The sequence below is a fragment of the Acyrthosiphon pisum genome, chromosome X (genome assembly GCF_005508785.2).
Source record: "Acyrthosiphon pisum isolate AL4f chromosome X, pea_aphid_22Mar2018_4r6ur, whole genome shotgun sequence".
NCBI lineage: Eukaryota > Metazoa > Arthropoda > Insecta > Hemiptera > Aphididae > Acyrthosiphon > Acyrthosiphon pisum.
Window position 1 is genome coordinate 90,720,043 of NC_042493.1, and position 19,031 is coordinate 90,739,073.

At 29.3% G+C, this 19,031-nt stretch overlaps 2 protein-coding genes across 2 annotated transcripts; one reads left to right on the forward strand and one right to left on the reverse strand.

The window, feature by feature from the left end:
* Positions 1-3,228: 3,228 nt before the first annotated feature.
* LOC115033177 (SCAN domain-containing protein 3-like) lies at positions 3,229-9,781 on the reverse strand. Its single transcript, XM_029485285.1, has 4 exons — positions 9,768-9,781; positions 8,250-8,435; positions 5,453-5,588; positions 3,229-4,068 (listed from the first exon to the last, which is right to left on the reverse strand). Exons 1-4 carry the CDS (start codon positions 9,779-9,781, stop codon positions 3,229-3,231), a joined length of 1,176 nt encoding a protein of 391 aa, XP_029341145.1.
* A 5,424-nt stretch (positions 9,782-15,205) lies between these two features.
* On the forward strand, positions 15,206-16,719 carry LOC115034385. The gene is made up of 2 exons (XM_029491114.1): positions 15,206-15,666; positions 16,550-16,719. The coding sequence occupies exons 1-2, from the start codon at positions 15,295-15,297 to the stop codon at positions 16,652-16,654; spliced, it is 477 nt and encodes a 158-aa protein (XP_029346974.1). The 5' UTR covers positions 15,206-15,294; the 3' UTR covers positions 16,655-16,719.
* The last annotated feature ends 2,312 nt before the right edge of the window (positions 16,720-19,031 follow it).

A 19,031-nucleotide genomic window follows, 5' to 3' on the forward strand; every position in this document is an offset into this window, starting at 1 on the left:
AGACGTGCAGTCGTCACTCGATGATTCAATAAACTCCATAAATCGAACAAAACGTTTGGTCTTCTGAGAAAACCTTTATAATTAGGAGAAAATGCATGTATTTCGGTCTTCTCGATACTTCAAAATGGTTGTCTTGAGTTTTTCAATTTTAATCGTACAATTTTGTCCAAAATAATTCTCTGTAGTCTGCAATAGGTGAACTGTTGTTGAAATTGAATAAATTGTAGCCGGTCTATATTATATTTAATATGTATTATTAAATGTTAAAATAAACGTAAAATTAAAAAAAAATAATAAATAACAAATGCAATGTACATAATATTATGTAATACAATTATCATTATCGAACACTCAGTAGATTGAAAACCTCTTTAAATCAGTACAAACGTTTTATACCTACTTGTCTATTGTATTAATTTAATATATTTTGAAGTTGCAAATAATTGATTACTTCCTACTCCATCAATATTTTATTTTTATTATTTTATCTATTATTATATAATATTATCGTTAATATTTTTAATATATTCAGTATTGACTGTTAATAGAACTACTAACTATGTACATTATAACGTTATGTATTGATGTAAGTATAGCATATTATTATGTTAATTGTTGTCCCTCCGCAGACCACAATGCACTAAAAACCCGAAATTTAATGATAATTTGGGTCGGGCTTTACCTATACAACAATAATACATATATTTGAGTACTTTTGTATTAGATTTAGAACAACAAAGAGTTGGCTATTTAAGCATTATAGGTCTGCTGCATGGCATGATATATTATAATATTCGATTAATATATTTCTTACAATTATTATAATATTGTTATCATGGTATAACAGTATAACACGTATATTTTATGATAGTTATTAAATGACAATCAAACCAATATTATTATTATTAGCTGTTGTTTAAACTTTTGAAAAATGTCTATTGATGGTTACATTCAATATTATCTATACATTTCATAAACACCATATTATAGCATAATATTACCTTCAATTATTGTGTATTGTCTGCAGCATAATTGATTCTAATTTTAATAATCTAAAAATTTACCTACTTCATAATACTGAAAAAGTAAAATTAAAAAAAAAATCCTAATTAACTTAAATTGAGTTAGTTTGTTATCTTTTTTGATTTCTTTTTTTTCTTTTTGATAATTTGAGAAAAGCGTACCTTTGTTGTCTGATCTGGATTGTTTTATAGTGCATTGTGCCATTTAACAAAAATAAGTTTAAAAAAGAGTGGGTAAGTGGCTGTCGATTTGCTATAGGTACAGTAGGTTATAAGTGGGTCGCTGTAATGGATGGTGTTGAATTTGAATTCAATGATACAATATCATTGTATAAGAAAAACGATTCTGAGCGAAAACGGTCAGTCAGCCGATGATATTAGGTAATAACTACTAAGTTATAAATTATAAGTATTAATAGATGGTATTATTGTGACTAAATTAATTTATATATATTAGCCTATTTACGTGGAACCTTGTTTTAAATTTTCAATCCTTAGATATAAAAGTTGAACATTTTATACATTATTAACTAGATACAAAATAATTTTTTAATTTGAAATTTGAAATTTTGTGAAAATCTTTATAAAAACAATTGTGCCTATATGTATTTTAATTTTTTTCAACTGTCATTTAATCAATATATCAGGATTCTTGTCTTAAATTCTCACGCTTTTTACCCTACAAATAAAATTTCATTGACAATTATAGAAAAAAAAACCCAAAATAATTGAAATTTAAGAATGCCCGTAAACAGCTCAAAAAGAATCAAAATATGATGCTGCATAGAAAATGAGAATTTAAATATTCAGTGAAATTTTAATTTATCTACTTTTATTAGTTTTTGAATTACAACAAAATAACAAAATCACTAAATGAGAAATTGAGTGACTATCCCATATTGTAAAAATATGAACTTCAATCGCTCATAAAAATTTAATTTGATTTGAAACTTATGAATAATCTTGTATTACATTTTCAAATTTTAAATTGAAAAAGATAAAATTTTATGAGTTCTGAATTCAAAATAATTTACTAATTTTCGTGATTTTTCCGTATTTTTTCAAGATTTGAACTTTAAACGCTTATAAAAAAAAACTGTGACCAAGGATTTTTAATATTTTTAAATCTCATTGTAACAATATAGTAGGAGTTTTGTATTAAGTTTGCAAGCTTCTCCACACAAAAAAATAAAGTTTAATTGACTCAAACAACAACTCAAAACAACTCATTATTTTTTGAAATATTTCCATGTAAAGAATAGGCTGATATAAACATTCAGTGAAAATTTCATGTATTTACGATCACTTGTTTTAGAGCAACACCAAAAGCCAAAATCGATTTTCTTATAAAATTTCCAAACCACCCAGAGCCTTCGGCCCAAAATATTATCTTAGCCAACTAGAAACACTTGGTCTTCAGCCTCTTGACGTTCCCTATCATGATGCTGTTTCGTGGCCATTATCCTCTCCATCATTGAAGTGAATGTGCCGGTGTTCCTCTTGGCTACCTCTAGGATCCTGCTTCTGTTCCTCCCCGTCGGCAGCTCTTCCAACGTTGATCCACATAGTAATTCCTGGACGTCACTCGGCCTGGGTTGCTCCCCAGCAAAAGCACTAGCTCTGCTCTTTCTTCCTCCCAGTGGGGGCATTCAAAGATGGTATGCTCCGCTGTATCTGCAGCTGTAGGGCAGTGCTCACACATAATTTATATAAATTGAGTTAGTTCGTTATCTATTATGATTTAATTTTTTTCTCTTTGAGATTTTGAGATAAGCGTACTTTCTCTGTTCTGGATTTGTTTATATAGTGTATTGCGCCATTCAACAAACACAAGTTTAGAAAAAAAAGGTGGGCAAGTGGGTGTCGCTCGGCCGTACAGTAGGTTACAAGTTGGTCACTGTAATGCAGTGTTTCTCAACCTTTTTTAAGTTACCGCCCTCTTGAGTGTCAATAAATTTTGTAACGACCCCTACAATGTGAGAATTCTATAATTAAGGGTATTTGGAAAATTTACAAGAAAAAATTGAAATTATCTAATAACACATGTTTTAATTTATTTTTTATATTTATAGTACTAGTAATATGGAAATTAATTAAAAAAAATACATATTAATAAATTAATTAATAAATACAAATTAAATTAAACATTTAAAAAAATATAAATATAAATACATTTTTTAGTTTTTTAAAAAAATATTGCTAGGCATCAATGAGATGGTTGAACTTGGTGGTTTTTAGCAAGTTTTTTGATATTAGGTTCGATGTTTGTTAACTTAAGTCGTAAATCTCCTCTTGTCACAATATCGAGTCGATTCCTCTTTTTTGTAATTAAATCTGTTACAGTGCTGAATCCTCGCTCAACAAGGTGTGAGGAAGGAAAGGCTATTAAAATTTTTTTAACGAGAGTCCACAGTTCAGGATAATGATGAATTATGTTAGTTTGAAGCCAAAATTCCGTGAGCCGATCACTACCCTTGAAACTGGATTTCAATGTTTCATTAGTTGAAAGTTCGATTAGTTCTTCTTGAATTTGTATCTCTGCTATTTCAATATTTATAAAAGAATTCATGACCCATTGAGGAACTTCCAACGACAAAATATACTTAAAACGTTCTGAAAAGTCAATATGTAAAGAATTGAGGTGTTGACAGTAAACTTGTATGTTGTCGAAAGATATTTCACTGTTGTTGTGCAGATCAGCCAAGACTGGGAACTGGCTCAACTCTTTGCGACCAATATTGGTCTTCCACAAAGTCAATTTTTTTTTGAATGCAGAAATAACCGATTTTGACGTTATTAAATTGAGCTCGTCACTTTGCAGTTGCGAATTAATGCTATTAAACTTTGCGAATAAATCGTTCATATAAGCAACATCGCTTTTAAATAGTAGCAACCTATCTTTGAGCTTTACATCTTTCTCTTCAAGAAACTCAAGCACAAAATCGAAAAGATTCCAAAACATATTGAAGCAGGCACCTTTGGAGAGCCAGCGAACTTCGGTGTGTAAAAACAAGCGATTGAATTCTTCCTCGTTTTCCTTGCATAACTTTGTAAATATAGTCGATTGTTTAACGAATTATTACGAATTTTATTCGTACATTTTTGGAAAATATAATTTTATGAAACGGAAAAAATTTTAAAAAAGACACGTTATTAACCAACTGAATATTACGGGTATAATTACGAAAACTAATGCAACATATTAGGGTCAAATCAAACGGTGTGCTAAAAGGTTGGTTAATATAGGTACCTATAATAAAATATAATGTCCACGCACAATCGTTAAATAATTAAGATAATAAATTTGTCAACAATCAAAGATAAGTTACTGTGCATTGCTCAACATAGTACCTATTAGTGACTGATAGTTATAATATGGATTATCAAGTAGGTATGTATTAGTTTTAGGTCGCATCATGTACAACGTTTTTGCGTGAACACGCTTACCGCCCCTCTACCACCCAAAACTAGTTCACCGCTCCCCAACCACCCAAAACTAGTTCACTGCCCCTCGGTAACATTTCACCGCCCACTGGGAGGCGATATTGCCCTCGTTGAGAACCACTGCTGTAATAGATGGTGTTAAATTTGAATTCAATGATATAGCCAGCTGCCAGCGCGCCTGGATGTCGGAGCTAGGATGGGACAAACGCTGCCGCTAGAAACGACAGCAGCACATGACGGCCGTAATTAAAATTTTTTACTGTAAAACATGCCAATTTTGTTCCAATAATATGGCTTTATTAATTTATTACATTTAACAAATATAATATTATAAGTAATAAATTACAATAAAATAACAAATAGGTAAACATAAAAACCAATTCAAATTTTGAAATTTCAAATTAATAAAATCATTACATTAAGTACCTACAATAATTAACATGATATAGAAAAAAAAAATTCAAATGTACATACAATCTCACTATTGCTGGTATCTAAAAAACAAAACAAAATAATATAATATTTATTAGTAACTATTAATTCAACCTCAATAAATTCAATTACTTTAATAGCAATTTAATCATAAAATACCCTTATTAATATAGGTTGACAGACAGCTAAAAGTCAGAATATTTTCAAAATGTTATGGAAAATGTATAGAAAATACTAATATAAACATTCGGTGAATTATAAAAAAAAAATTGATTGGGACAAAAAATTGGTTTTGCGTAAAATTTCCTTAATTTTAAGACATTTTTTTAGCTGGTTACAACTTTTTTCTCAGGGCTTGAAACAGATTGGAAAAATTTGGGTTTCAATTTTGTACACCAGTTTTTAATTTTTTCGATTTTGGTTCAATACTGGTATTGGCAAGTTTCGGTTTCGGTTTTAGATTATAATAACGGTATCCAATTTTTTCGGTTTTGGTTTCGGTGTTTATCGAAAAAAACTCCTCGCATTTTAGTGATGTTTTGATTGGCAATTACGGTGCCATTTAATTTAATTTCGAGTTCTTTGACTTTTTTCTTTTTTTTAAATATTGAGATAATAGATTTCTCAGGAGAGACATTGAATCCGGTTTTATTAGCCCATATTTCTAAGTTCTTGACGGTTTCTTTTATTCTAAAATCATTGTATTGTACATTATAGTACCTCTCATATGACGTATTATCAGTCGAAAACAAGCTTACTATTGCTAGATAGTGTAATGATATGCTCACACACCATCATAATAAATAAACTAAAATCTTACAGAATAATAAATAACGGCAAGACTGTCGTTCGTAGAAATCGGGCATCACTAATAAAACTATTGTCACCGAAAAAAAAGTCGAATAAAGTTGAAAAAAACATAAATAAATGAAAAAAAATGTAAAAGATTAACCTAATTTAAGTTAGCATAAGGTATAAAAAATGTTAAAGCAATTAAATACAAAGAATGTGTAATTTTTTTTTTAACCTGATTTAAGTCAGCATAAGCATGAAAACAAATGTAAAAAAAAAAATTAAAAAAAAAAAAGAAAGTTAAATATTTAACCTAATTTAAGTTAGTATAAGGTATAAAATTAATTTAGAGCAGTGAATATAAAAAAATTAACCCAAGTTAAGTTAGTATAAGTAAGAAAACGAGGAAGAAAATAAATGATAAGGTATAAAATACCAAAAAGAAAAAAAAATGTAAAAAAGATCTCATTTAACTTCTAAGTTATCATAAAAAAAAAAAATGTCTATGAACTAAGTACATTGTAAGTGAATTAATTGAAAAATTAAAAATTAAAAAAATGTATAATTAGATAAGCATGTCAAAAATGTCATTGGTTAAAAGTTAAAAATATGTAAAAAATGCATGATATTATGTCAACATGACAGTATATTATACACAAATGTTAAATTTAAAAAAAAAAATAATTGTATAGCTATCATTACAACACCAGATAGGGAAATTAAAATATAAAAGATCATTAACAATAATAGAAAGACAGCAATGGAATGAGGGTAGAACAAACTTTAAATTTCAGTTCTATCTTCCTAATTTTTCCCATACAATATATAAACTTTAATTTTACTTCCATTGCCCATTTTAGATTGTATAATAAAAATATATGTATAAAAATGTCCAATCAGGCATCCCTAATAAAACTATTGTCATAAAAAGATCATTGCCGCCGAAGAGAAATCTAGTTCGGGGAAGTACAAAAACCTTTGACAAAACCGACTACCACTCTCTGGTAGACATATCCGCAGTGGCGGCTCGTGATCCGTATGAAGGGTGAGTCAGATAATCAATAAATTATTAATCAATTGAATACTCCCATGGTTCTACTATACTACTAGTACAAGTAGGGCTCTTTAAAAACTTCTATTAGTCTTAGTACAAGTACAAAATTGAAAATTGAATAATAATAATATGTTCGTTATTATTTTTTCGATAACAATCGATAATATCTTTTGTTTGTGATAAAAGTATTATAGGTAGATATACACTTACACTGAACGACATGATGACAACCTCTCCTGTCCTTTTTCTATTAGTGGAAATCACGTCGTTTCGACAAATGACTAATGGATAATGTTGACAAACTCTGAGGCCCAAATTGATCAGCCTCATTTACTAATAATATTCTGACTCCCCCCACTATCATGATATATGTTTTTATAATCGTACGGCAGTCCGACTCGTCTGAAGCTAAATATTACTAGCCTCTCGGCACTCTTCGGTTTTCGTCGACATCGGTCTATCGTTCCATGAACATTGTCGTAACTTTTGATAACAGTGTCGAAGTATGTATAAATATTATGTACTATAACAGTTAATATTATACATATTTTATACATGACATAACAAATTCATGATAATAATATTATATTATAACAATTTTCTATTATAAAATGTATAATATATTATTGAATATAATATTCTTAAAGTCAATTGGAAATAACTATAATTATAGTATATACCTTCATTTCTTTACAACAGTTAGGTGAGGCTGAGCCTCACTTGCCTCACCTGACGAGCCACCAATGCATATCCGTATCGTGCCTTAAATCAGTGCAACACATTGAGGAAGGTAATAGCGTAACTTTACTATTTTAACATCTGAATTAAATATAACTATCGACTGGAGTCGTCTTTATATATATCGTATTTTTAAGTTATTACAATAGTAGTCGAAACAAGAAATCGAATACTACGGTCGAAACGCCGATCGAAAACTGTTTGAGATTCCGGATTTTTGAATTGATTGTAAATATATCCGCTTTCGACCAAATGTTGATCCAAAACCCTTTTTGATTGGTTTGAGAATAGCCCCCCTGAGTACTATGATTTAGCAGGACGTGATATCCGTATTTTATATTACAAATGTACAACATAGCAAAAAATTGTTTTGCGCGGGATAGAACTACTCCCTTGGTATTAATAGTAGAATTACCAAGATTCGGCAACGCATAGGAACAAAATTTTTCTGTGTCGTAGCGTTTTTTATTTTTTTTAATAGCATTTACGAATAATTTTTAATGATTAAATGAAAAAAACCAAAAATACAATAATATTCTCAAACTGATATTTTTAATTTTATTTATATTATCCAAATAATAAAAACCCTACGACCCAGATAATGTTGTTCCTTATGTTTTATTCCGTGTTGATTAATAAGATTTTAGAAAACATTTTATATTCAAGAATTAAAAAGGTTCAAGTCCCTGAGTGATGTCATCGTATGTTCGCCAGGTGAAAAACCAAAATGTTTTTAAATGTTTTATAAAAAAAGGTTATAGACCCACTGCAGATTAGGAAGTTCTCCTCGATCACCAGCATAATATGTGCAGTAGAAAGCATTTCCTTTATTATTTCTTAGTTCAGATTCAAATGCAAACAATGATTTTGATGATGTCTTACCTTCCTCAAATAATTTTAGGGATTTGTCTCTTACTTCATTTGATGATATTCTACGTTTGAGAACTTCAGCCCTTAAAATTTGACGATTATGTGTATGGTTTAATATAACTAACTAGAGCCTATATTTGTTTTGATGCTAATCAATGTTTCATTTTCATTATGCCTAAGAATAAATAATAATAAAATTAACAAATTAGAAAATAAAGTAATTATTATTATATTAAATGTTAGTACATATGATACTGTATGTTACTGTGTTGTATTATTACGTGTCTGTATTTAAAATGGGATTCATTCATATAGGAAACATGAAAACCAATTCAAATTTTGAATGTTCAAATTCATAAAATCATTACATTACAATAATTAACACGGTATAGAAAAAAAAATTCAAATGTACATAAACTCTCAGTATTGCTGGTATTTAAAAAACAAAACAAAATAATATAATATTAATTAGTAACTATTAATTCAACCTACTATCAATAAAGTAAATTACTTTAATAGCAATTTAATCATAAAATACACTTATTAATATAGGTTGACAGACAGCCTGCTTTCCCAAAGCATTATTATAAGTATACATAGTAGCCATTTACCAAAATATTCTAAATGTTATTGTGTCGGTGTTCAATAAAAACAAATATTAATTTAATATGCAAAACTATAATATTATTATAAATATAGGTACATAATATCAAGTATTTACTACAATTATGTTATTCATATGTACTTCACTTAGAATACTCCTTGTATTGTAGGTATAATATATATATTGGGAATTTCACTATTAATAATGATATTTGTTTTTCACTTCAACGATTTTTCATAATATTCATTAAAAATATTATGTGAATCCATTTGTAAAGAAATTTAAAACATTAGTTAGTTTAATTCAGTTAATATCAGAAAATGCCAAGCACCAAAAATCCTAAAACACTATTTCTTACCATTACATTTTTTGTTCTTTTGTTGTAAAAAAAAGTTATCATGAGTGTGAGATTAGTAATAAATAATTTTAACAAAGGTTTTTTGATTTTCGGCGGTGGTAGTATACATTACAACCATAGTAATTATAAGACGACGGTGTTGTTTTATGTTTTGCGATGTATATTAATTTTTAGTGGATTGTTTTCCTTTTACAAAGGAAACGTATGGGTAATAACCATATTTAAATTTATTTTAATAGTTTCGAATTGTAATACATAAATCAGGGATGGCAAATAGGATTTATGTTTATAAATGAAAGGTACATTGAAATACATATATAATTTTAAATTCAATTTGATTAACAGATATGCATTTCATACAACGTTCAGTAAAATGACAAAATAGTAATATATCATAAATTCATAACCTATAAACTATTATGATAATATTATTATTTTTTTTTTTATTGTTACAGCATCAACATCATGGTTATTAGCTTACAATAAATAGTTATACATAGGGGGTTTTTACAATGATTATTAAAGAGAAAAGGGGGGAAAAAGAATGATAAATAAATATAAACAAAAATAAAAAAAATAGAGTTAAATTAAGTTGTACATTTCAATTTTTTTTTTAAATGTGATAATTTTTTGTATGTCAGCATAGGGTCCTATGGCTTCATATAGATTGTCTGGTATTTCGCATTCTTTTCTGGCTTCCATGAATATTTGGCAGTGGATGATGATGTGTTTGATTGTAAAGGAAGTGTTGCAAGAGCGGCATACTGGTGGTTCGGTCTTTTCCATTAGGTATCCATGTGTAACTCTCGTGTGACCAATTCTAAGTCGGTTCATAATGACATCTTCCTTTCGATTTGAATAGTTGAGTTTTGGCCAAGGTTCGACTGACTGTTTGATTTCCCTTAATTTGTTTTCGGTAACTTGGCGCCAATCTGAGTCCCATAATTGTATACAGTATTTGTCAACGTTCCTGATAATATCTACTGGCGACATAAGAGAAAGTTTTATGGAGTTGGGGTTACTTATAGCATTTCGGGCTGCTTTGTCTGCTTCTTCGTTTCCTTTGATATTGCAGTGACCCGGAGTCCATATAAAACGTATGTATTTATTCGATAAATGTATTATATTTTTTTATCTTTATGACTAAGGGATTGATCTGAGAATTATATTTTATATTTAACAGGACACTGAGTGAGTCGGAACATATGTCGATTCTGTCATAATTAGTATTAACAGCTGTTTGGACTCCTTTTAAAAGTGCTATGTATTTCATGCATCTGTATAGATTTGTGAATTATTATGGTTATCCGTATGAATTAGTTCATTAAATAAATTTCGATAGACTATTTCGGGTGTTTCTCTTTTTACATGGGCACTAAGACTGGTATCAATTTCGAAGTTGTGTACACTCCATGGAGGAGTGAGACAGGTTTCATGTTGGAGGATTGTATCAGGGGAGATGTTGTTGTCGGACATTTTTTTGCAAAGTCTTGTACTTAGTGGTTTTCTGCGATTCGTGTTTAAATCATATACAGATGAAGATTGGTTTATGTTTAAATAATGGATAGTTGAATTATCAGGAGTCGACAAAATTCTGGTTATATATTTGAGTGATAGTCTTAGTCTGCGATATTGAAGTGGAGGCTCTCCAGTGATGGCTAATAAGCTGGAGATAGGGCTACTTCTGAAGGCTCCAGTTGCACATCTTATACCAGTGTTATGAATTGGGTCAAGAATTTTGGATATATTACAATTAGAGTTTCCATAGCAGATTGAGCCGTAGTCAAGTTTTGATCTAACTAGTGATCTATATAAATTTAATAGAATGGAATACTCAGCACCCCACTCTAGATGACTAAGTGTTTTGATTACTCTTAGGTTTTTGTAGGCTGATTTTTTGGTTTTCAGAATGTGAGGTTTCCATGTTAATTTAGAGTCAAAGGTAAGGCCAAGAATAGTAATGTTTTCAGTAAAAGGTAGACAGATGGTATTCAAATAGATTTTGGGTTTGGTTATGTTCTTTTTGTTGGAAAAAAGGATACATTTTGTTTTGTGTGGAGAGAAAATAAAGCCTGAATTATGGCACCATTTTGACAGTTCATTGAGGCAGTTTTGTAGTACTCTAGTTATTGAAGGGATTGAATTTCCTCTAACGTAGATGTGTGTATCGTCAGCAAAGATAATTGATTTGACTGGTTTTGGTATGAAGTCAGGAAGATTGTTGATGGCGGTTTGAAATAAGAAAACACTGAGAGGAGATCCTTGAGGTACTCCATTTTCTAATACAAAGGTATTAGAGGTGTAATCCCTGATTTTTAATTGAAAAGTTCTTTGGCTTAGGAAGTTAGTTAAGTATCTTATCATATTACCGTGAATGTTACATTTTTTTAGCAGTTCGATAACTCTGTAACGCCAAACAGTGTCGCTTTTTGTAAACCTAAGCTGATAAGAATCATTATTTGTTTATTAGCCAATGTTTCCAGTATTTCTGATTCTATTTTTACGTGGCAGTCGGTGGTGGAATGGTGCTTTCTGAATCCGTGTTGAAAGGGTGATAGAAGTTTATGTTTATTCGCAAACCAATATAATCTGTTGTATACTATTTTTTCTAATAGTTTGCTCATGCTGCACAGGACTGAAATTGGTCGGTAACCGGTTGGCTTAAATCTATCATTGTTTTTTTTGGGTATGGGGTAATAGCATATTATAATAGCATTTTTCCATTTGATTGGTAATATCCCTGAACGCCAGATCTGGTTGAATAGTTTAAGTAGTAGGAGGTTGCCACTTGGGGGTAAGTTTTGTAAAAAAATAAATGGAATTTTGTCCAAACCACAACTGTTGCTCTTTTTTCCTAGTAGACCTGTATTTAGTTCACATAATGTTATCGGTTCATTTAGAATGTCTCCTAAGCTTTGGTTCTCATATATGAAATAAGAATTATTAGTTTCTGTTTCTTGTTTATGTTTTAGGAAATCAGAATTTAAGTCGGCGTTGCTGCTATTTGAATAAAAGTGATGGCCAATTGATTGAGCTATTGTATGGGGTTCGGTATGAGTTGTATTGTCTGTTATAATGGTTTTAATTTGTACCGATGGGATCCCTTTTATGATTTTGACTTTGTTCCAAATTCTTGTAGCTGATTCTTTTGAATTTAGTGTTGAAGTGAAATTTATCCATGATTTTTTTTTTTCATTTTTGATTAAAAATCTTACTTGTGCTTTGTTTTTTTTAAAATCAATAAAGTCCTGGATTTGTTTTGTGTGTTTATATTTGTTATACGATGTCTTCTTATTTCTTATAGCGTGTTTAATATTCTTATTCCACCAAGGGACCGGGGGGTCGTTTTCCAGAGTAGCTATATTGTTCAAAGGTATTTGAGGCTGTATCATAAATTAGTTTACTAAATTGTTCAATGTTTTCATCAATAGTATTTTCATTAGGAAAAGATGAATTTCTTAGATTTTTATCGATTTCCGTTTGGAAGATGTTCCAATCAGCATTGGATAATTTCCATTTAGGGTTACGAGTGTGTATTTCATAAGGGTTGGTATAACATAACGTTATTTTTATTGGAAAGTGATCACTACTAGAAAGCTCAGGAATGATGTCCCATTCTAAATTGGGCGATATTGTTGCGGAGGAGAAGGTTAGATCAATCGCGGAAAGGTTACCATTACTAGAGTTAACTCTAGTTGCTTGGCCATTGTTGAGAATGTTGATGTTATTGGTATTAAGTATAGTTTCGATTTTGGTACCTCTATGGTCGGTGACATTACAGCCCCACAGAGTGTTGTGGCTATTGAAGTCACCAAGAATGATAAATGGGGTGGGTAGTTGATCAATAATATTTTGGATATCTGAAGCGTTGAAGTCTTGAGAGTTTGGTAAGTAAATATTGCAAATGGTTAAATTGCTTTTGGCTGTCATGTTTACAGCTATTACCCCAAGATGTGAGGATATGGTAATTTCTTCCGAAGGAAAAATATTGTTTATAAAAATGGCCACTCCACTGCTAGCTCTGCCTGCGTGATTTCTATTTTTAATATAACTTGAATAGTTATTTAAATGAATTGATTTGTGGTTCTTGAAATTTGTTTCTTGGATGCATAATGCTATGAATAAATTCATCATTAGCGAAACCTGCTTTCATAAATGTTATCGGTGAAACTATTTTAATTGATAAATTGTTGAATGCATTAGTAATTACGTCGTGCGGTATGACTGGTTGTACATTGGACACAATTATACGCTTGGCTTGGTTGATAAGACGGCGAAAGGCTATCTCCTTATTGTTTATGACAATGAACGGCTGCTTGGTGATAATCTGTTCTACGATATTTTTGTTTGCAAAATAGACCCAAAATCGATTATTTGATATGCGTGAAGCAAATTTAATATTGTTTGGATCAGTAAGTTGACTAAATGCTCTTATGTATTCGATTTGGGGTAAGTCTTCGATGGTATTAAATATTACTGCTTGATCTTTTTTAGGAAATTGAACGTTGGCGGTTGTTTCTGCGAAAGTTTTTTGAGTATTGGATTTTTGAACTGAGGGTGTAGTGACATTGGAGGTTGAATTTAAGTTATCCATCGTGAGGAGATGGATGGGAGATGATGTTACTGAGGCTAGGGGGGGCGAAATAAAGCAACATACCTTAGGCTTATCGATTGGAGCGTTCACGTAGGTATACTGCTATCGGAAGCTATAAATGCGATTAACGTAGACCGGGAATACACGTGTGTATCGGTCGGAGGTCGAACACGTACTATGATAATATTATTATGCTCTTTATAAATTCTTAAAATATAATAGCTAATTTCCTAAAAACTTATTCAATATAGCACATTATCTTATTGATAAACAAATAAATAAAATAATAGTTCAATAACTTAATATATACCTTTCTGTTATATAATATGATGTAATAAGTGTGAAATATTTTCAAACCATTTTATTTTACAGTTCATAAAAGCTGATCCGGAATTTTCTGAACTAACGTCTTTAATATATCTCAGCTGTTTTGAATTATCTTTTATTGGAAAATTCATGTGTCAAATTTGGCGTATATTTTTCGATAATTCACTGTCCATGGTATTGACTGAACTTGAATCAATTCACGAAAAATTGATACGTTTGAATGTGAACGGGCTGATGAATATAACATACAGAAATTTGATTTCTATAGTTATTATAATTATTGGAAATATTATGGTATTTATTATAATTTTAACAATATGGATGATAATGGATCAAAATTTATTTGAAATAAAAGATATGGTAATTATTCACTTCTAAACGTATTTTATAAGTTCATGAATAATTAGTTGTTTAAAGAATACTTTTATTTTGTATTTGGAATACATATTCGAATACATTTAAAATAAATATATCCTGAATATAAATAAAAAATTGCATATATGTATACATATACAAATACACAAAAAGTTAGTCAAATACTATTAGAATATATATTTTCCTTGCTAATATTTTTCAGTTTTGGAATGGTGAATCAATCGTATTTTATTCAAAGAGAAAAACTATTCTTTAAACCTAATTATAGTGCTTAAATTTAATTATAATTATACGATTTTTAATAGAAAATATATTAACTATTTTTATTAGTTTCAATAAAGTTTTTTTTAATGAATAAAAAAAACAAAAATAAAATATTCAGAATTTGGATTAGAATAATTGTATTCAAAAGTATTTGAAACAGCATTCGAGTAAAAAGAAAGTAAAATGTTCTTTCTACAACACAGAAAAATATTTTTGTATGGTAATAGATCAATATATTCCATTTGAGTAAACTTTATACTTTTTGTTTTTTAATACGTTTGTCAGATTGATAAAACACAAGCTGCTTTCCATATATGTATATTGTATAACAATCTGTTTTGAACACTTTTGTTATATCATAGATACAACACAAGGGGCTGAGATTTATTGCTATATGTCACATTTTTTTAGGTCATTGTAATGGTTATAAATACTTGCCAATGCGTTCTTTTTCATGAATATATACTACTAATATCATATATAAAGTGGATGGTCTACACAATAAATGAACAAATACCGGAAAGAAGATCTTGTTTAAGTACCTACAGAGACATGTATTTGGAAGTTATAGAATGCTTACATCAAGTCAATAAATCGATATACGGTGTACCTGCCATAGTTGTTTTCATTGCATCAAATGTCGCTGATATCATTATTATTATATACAGCAAATTATTATTCCCTAGAGACTATAGTAATGATCCTTATTTGGTAGTTGCTTTCATGCGTTTGTTGACGAAAACAGTCAATGTTCTAATCTTATACATGATTGGTGACTCTACGGAAAAAGAGGTATTCATTATATTATATTATTTGAATTTATTGTAGATTTAATCAGCTTTTTAAAATTATTTTCTATTTTTTATTAGTACTCAGTAAGTTTTGTGAAAAAAACGAATAAATTTTAAATTTTTACATAGATTGCAATAATTAAACTTTCTTAATAACATAGACATATATAGTATATATAATATTATAATGTAAATCTTGTATAAAATTATATTATATAATAATTTATAATAAATTATTTGAATTTATTGTAGATCTCATTAGCTTTTTAAAATTATTTTCCACCTCTTATTAATACTTAGTAATTTTTGTGAACTAAAACGAAAAATATTAAATTTCTCAATAGATAACAATAATACAATTTTCTTAATAACATATAGATACATATTATATAAAGGTGTGTTTACATTAGAGCCCTAACTCGAACGAACGCAAGCGAATGCTACCGAACGAATGCGAACGCATATTCGCTAAACATTCAGCCGCGTCCGTTTACAATGTAAACTTTACATTGTTGGCTCATTCGTGTTCGACTGGCTTCGCTTCCACAAAAATGAAGTGACGGTATCCGATACGGGCCGAATGCCGTTTAAACTGAACGGAGAGTTTCTTTGATCGTACCGCTCTTGGGGCGAACGCTTCCGAATGCGAACGAATGCGTTCGTTCGCGTTCGGCCACATCGTTTACATGGATCGTTCGGTAGCATTCGCTTGCGTTCGTTCGTGTTCGAACTCTAATGTAAACGCACCTAAAGGTACATCTTGTATTAAAATTATCAATAAAAAAACGTTATTTATAATGTGTTAGAAATTAAAAATCCAACGTTGTGTTAAGTAAGTTATTAGGATTTTCGACTTTTTTCAAATTTAATTTTTGTATTGTCAGGTAAATCGGATGAGTCTTGTCTTACATCAACGATCCGTCATAGAAAAAAACCCTAGGATTAAACGTCAGGTATATAATATTATTTATTACCATCATAAGTATTAACTACATGTGATTCATATTACATAGGTACATTTATTACATAAATTATCAAGAAGGAATAATTATTTTTATTTTCTATTTAGATCAAGTTTTTTTTACTACGCAGAAAACACGAACACTACCATTTTAAGCTGTATGGAATGTGTCATATTAATATAAGACAACTATTTGGTTTATCGAGCATAGCAATTGGTTATTTAGTAATTCAAATTTTGTTCAAATTGAATAAATAATAAATAGATATAGTTAAGCGGTATAAGGATGAACATATTTATCGACACTATCATTATAAAGGTTAACTTATTTACTTTATAGATACTAATGGTAGGTACTATGTATCATATTAGTACTTGATTTAGAGCAACAAATAGTGATCCTTTTAAATATTTTAGATCTGCTGCTTGGCGTGATACATTATCCCCAGTGTTTTGCTTAGATAAAAAAATTATCTTTATATAGACAAGATATCTGATTTTTAGTTATTTAGATAGACACTGTAAAAAATTAATTTATATAGATATGGATCGATAGAAAAAATTTTATCTAGATAAATATATAAGTCATTACCTCAAAATTTAAATTCATAATATTATATAATATTTAACGGTGATTTTAATGGTGTTAATTTAATTAATTTTTAATCAATAAATTTCTGTTTTATTGTGTATTTTGTTGTTTATTATTGAATATTTTTATTGCATAGCTATTTTAGCGATATTTAAGGGAATATTATAGTGCATATTAACCAAGGCTGGGCAAGTTAATGAATTTTTTTAACTCATCTAGGTTAAGTTAGTCTGCACTAATAACAAAAAGTTAAAAGTAAAAATACCTCCCTGTATAATATGATATAATAATTTTATTTTGATATGTATTCCATCACATTTTATTATAGGTCATACAAATTAATCCCAAAATATCTGAAATAACGTCTTTAATACTTGCTGTAGGTAATGAATTATCCTTTATTGGAAAATTCATAATTTGTGGCATATTTTTCGATAATACACTCTCCATGGTATTCACTAAACTTGAATCAATTAAAGAAATATTGATACGCCTGAATTTAAACGTGTTGATGAAAATAACATATATGAATTGGATTTCTATAGTTCAACCTATTGTACATTTTATGGTAGTTAACCAATTAATTGAATTAAAAAATATGGTAATTATTCATATCTAAACATATTTTATAAGTTCATGTATAACTAATAAGAAATAATAAGTTTAAGGATTAAGTATGTTTTATTGATGTTTTAAGTAAATTGTTTTTGTTGATCCTTTTCCAACCTTCCATACGAATTATTAGTACCTAATCCAATCATTTTCAAATTTAGGGTAAACATAATATCTGTGTAAAACATGATAATGGATCTATTTATTCCGTTAATGAAACTCTCTACTATTTGTTTTGTAATAAGTTAGTATAATGCGTAACACACAAACAACTTTCTATATATCTATCAGTTATTTTTACGTCATATTGGTAAAGAAAAAATCGTACCTGTGTACTTCTGACTCAGATTTATGAAACTTATAAGGAATCTTGTATTAAATTTTGAAGTTTTTACTAAGGGAAAAAGTTTTGATCGAGAAGAGTTTTAAAAAAAAATTACAAATTTCTAATAATTTCTCAAGGCTTAACTAGCCAAAAAGCGTCGAAATATTATGAAAATAATACCATTTATTTGAAACGCTAATATAAATATTTGATGAAAATTTCAATGGTTTAAGGTTTTGTTGTATATGATTTATATATTGTAGACAGTCGTCACTCTAATATTATGTAATGTACACATAATATAGATAGAAATTAATTTAGCAATTTATATATTAATATAGGTCAGGCCCGTGAAGCAAGATGTGCTGAGGTAGCAATAATATTCAGCTTTATAACACCGCCGTACGCGTTGGCGCGGGCAGTGCCATGGTCGCTGAGTGATTTTGCGAGAACGTAGGTACGACGATCGAGCGTGTGAAACGTTGATCCATAGTACGGACTAGGCAATCTGAATTTTCTAAGTATTTTATTTATGTTTGTTTTAATTTAATAAAAGTGTTTCCGACCATTAAAACCCGAGTTTATAAAAATTTTAGTCATTCTTAAGTTCTTACCTTTTATAGGAACAGCACCGGTAACAGCACCGTACATACGTACTATGTATCAATGAGGTCTTATTAAATTGAATAGTGGTAAGGTATAGGTAATTTTTGAGTCATTTCAACTAGATAGGAATGAAGTAAGAATTGATAAGTGCATACCATGGTACATCAAAGTTATCAGTGCCATTCTAATTAATTTTAAAAAGTGTCATTAACTAGAGAATACGAGGGTAAGGCATATTATAGTTGGTTTACCGCGTATATCCAATACAGG

What these genes read in the sequence shown, in the direction of transcription:
- LOC115034385 (XM_029491114.1), top strand. Translation starts at nt 15,295, where the DNA reads ATGGTTATAAATACTTGCCAATGCGTTCTTTTTCATGAATATATACTA. An exon ending in GTGACTCTACGGAAAAAGAG is followed by an intron (nt 15,667 to 16,549) that starts GTATTCATTATA and finishes TTGTATTGTCAG; the next exon opens with GTAAATCGGATGAGTCTTGT.
- LOC115033177 (XM_029485285.1), bottom strand. An exon ending in GGAGAACTTCCTAATCTGCA is followed by an intron (nt 5,589 to 8,249) that starts GTGGGTCTATAA and finishes CAATGATTTTAG; the next exon opens with AATAAAAGAAACCGTCAAGA. An exon ending in AAATTAAATTAAATGGCACC is followed by an intron (nt 4,069 to 5,452) that starts GTAATTGCCAAT and finishes ATATTTACAAAG; the next exon opens with TTATGCAAGGAAAACGAGGA.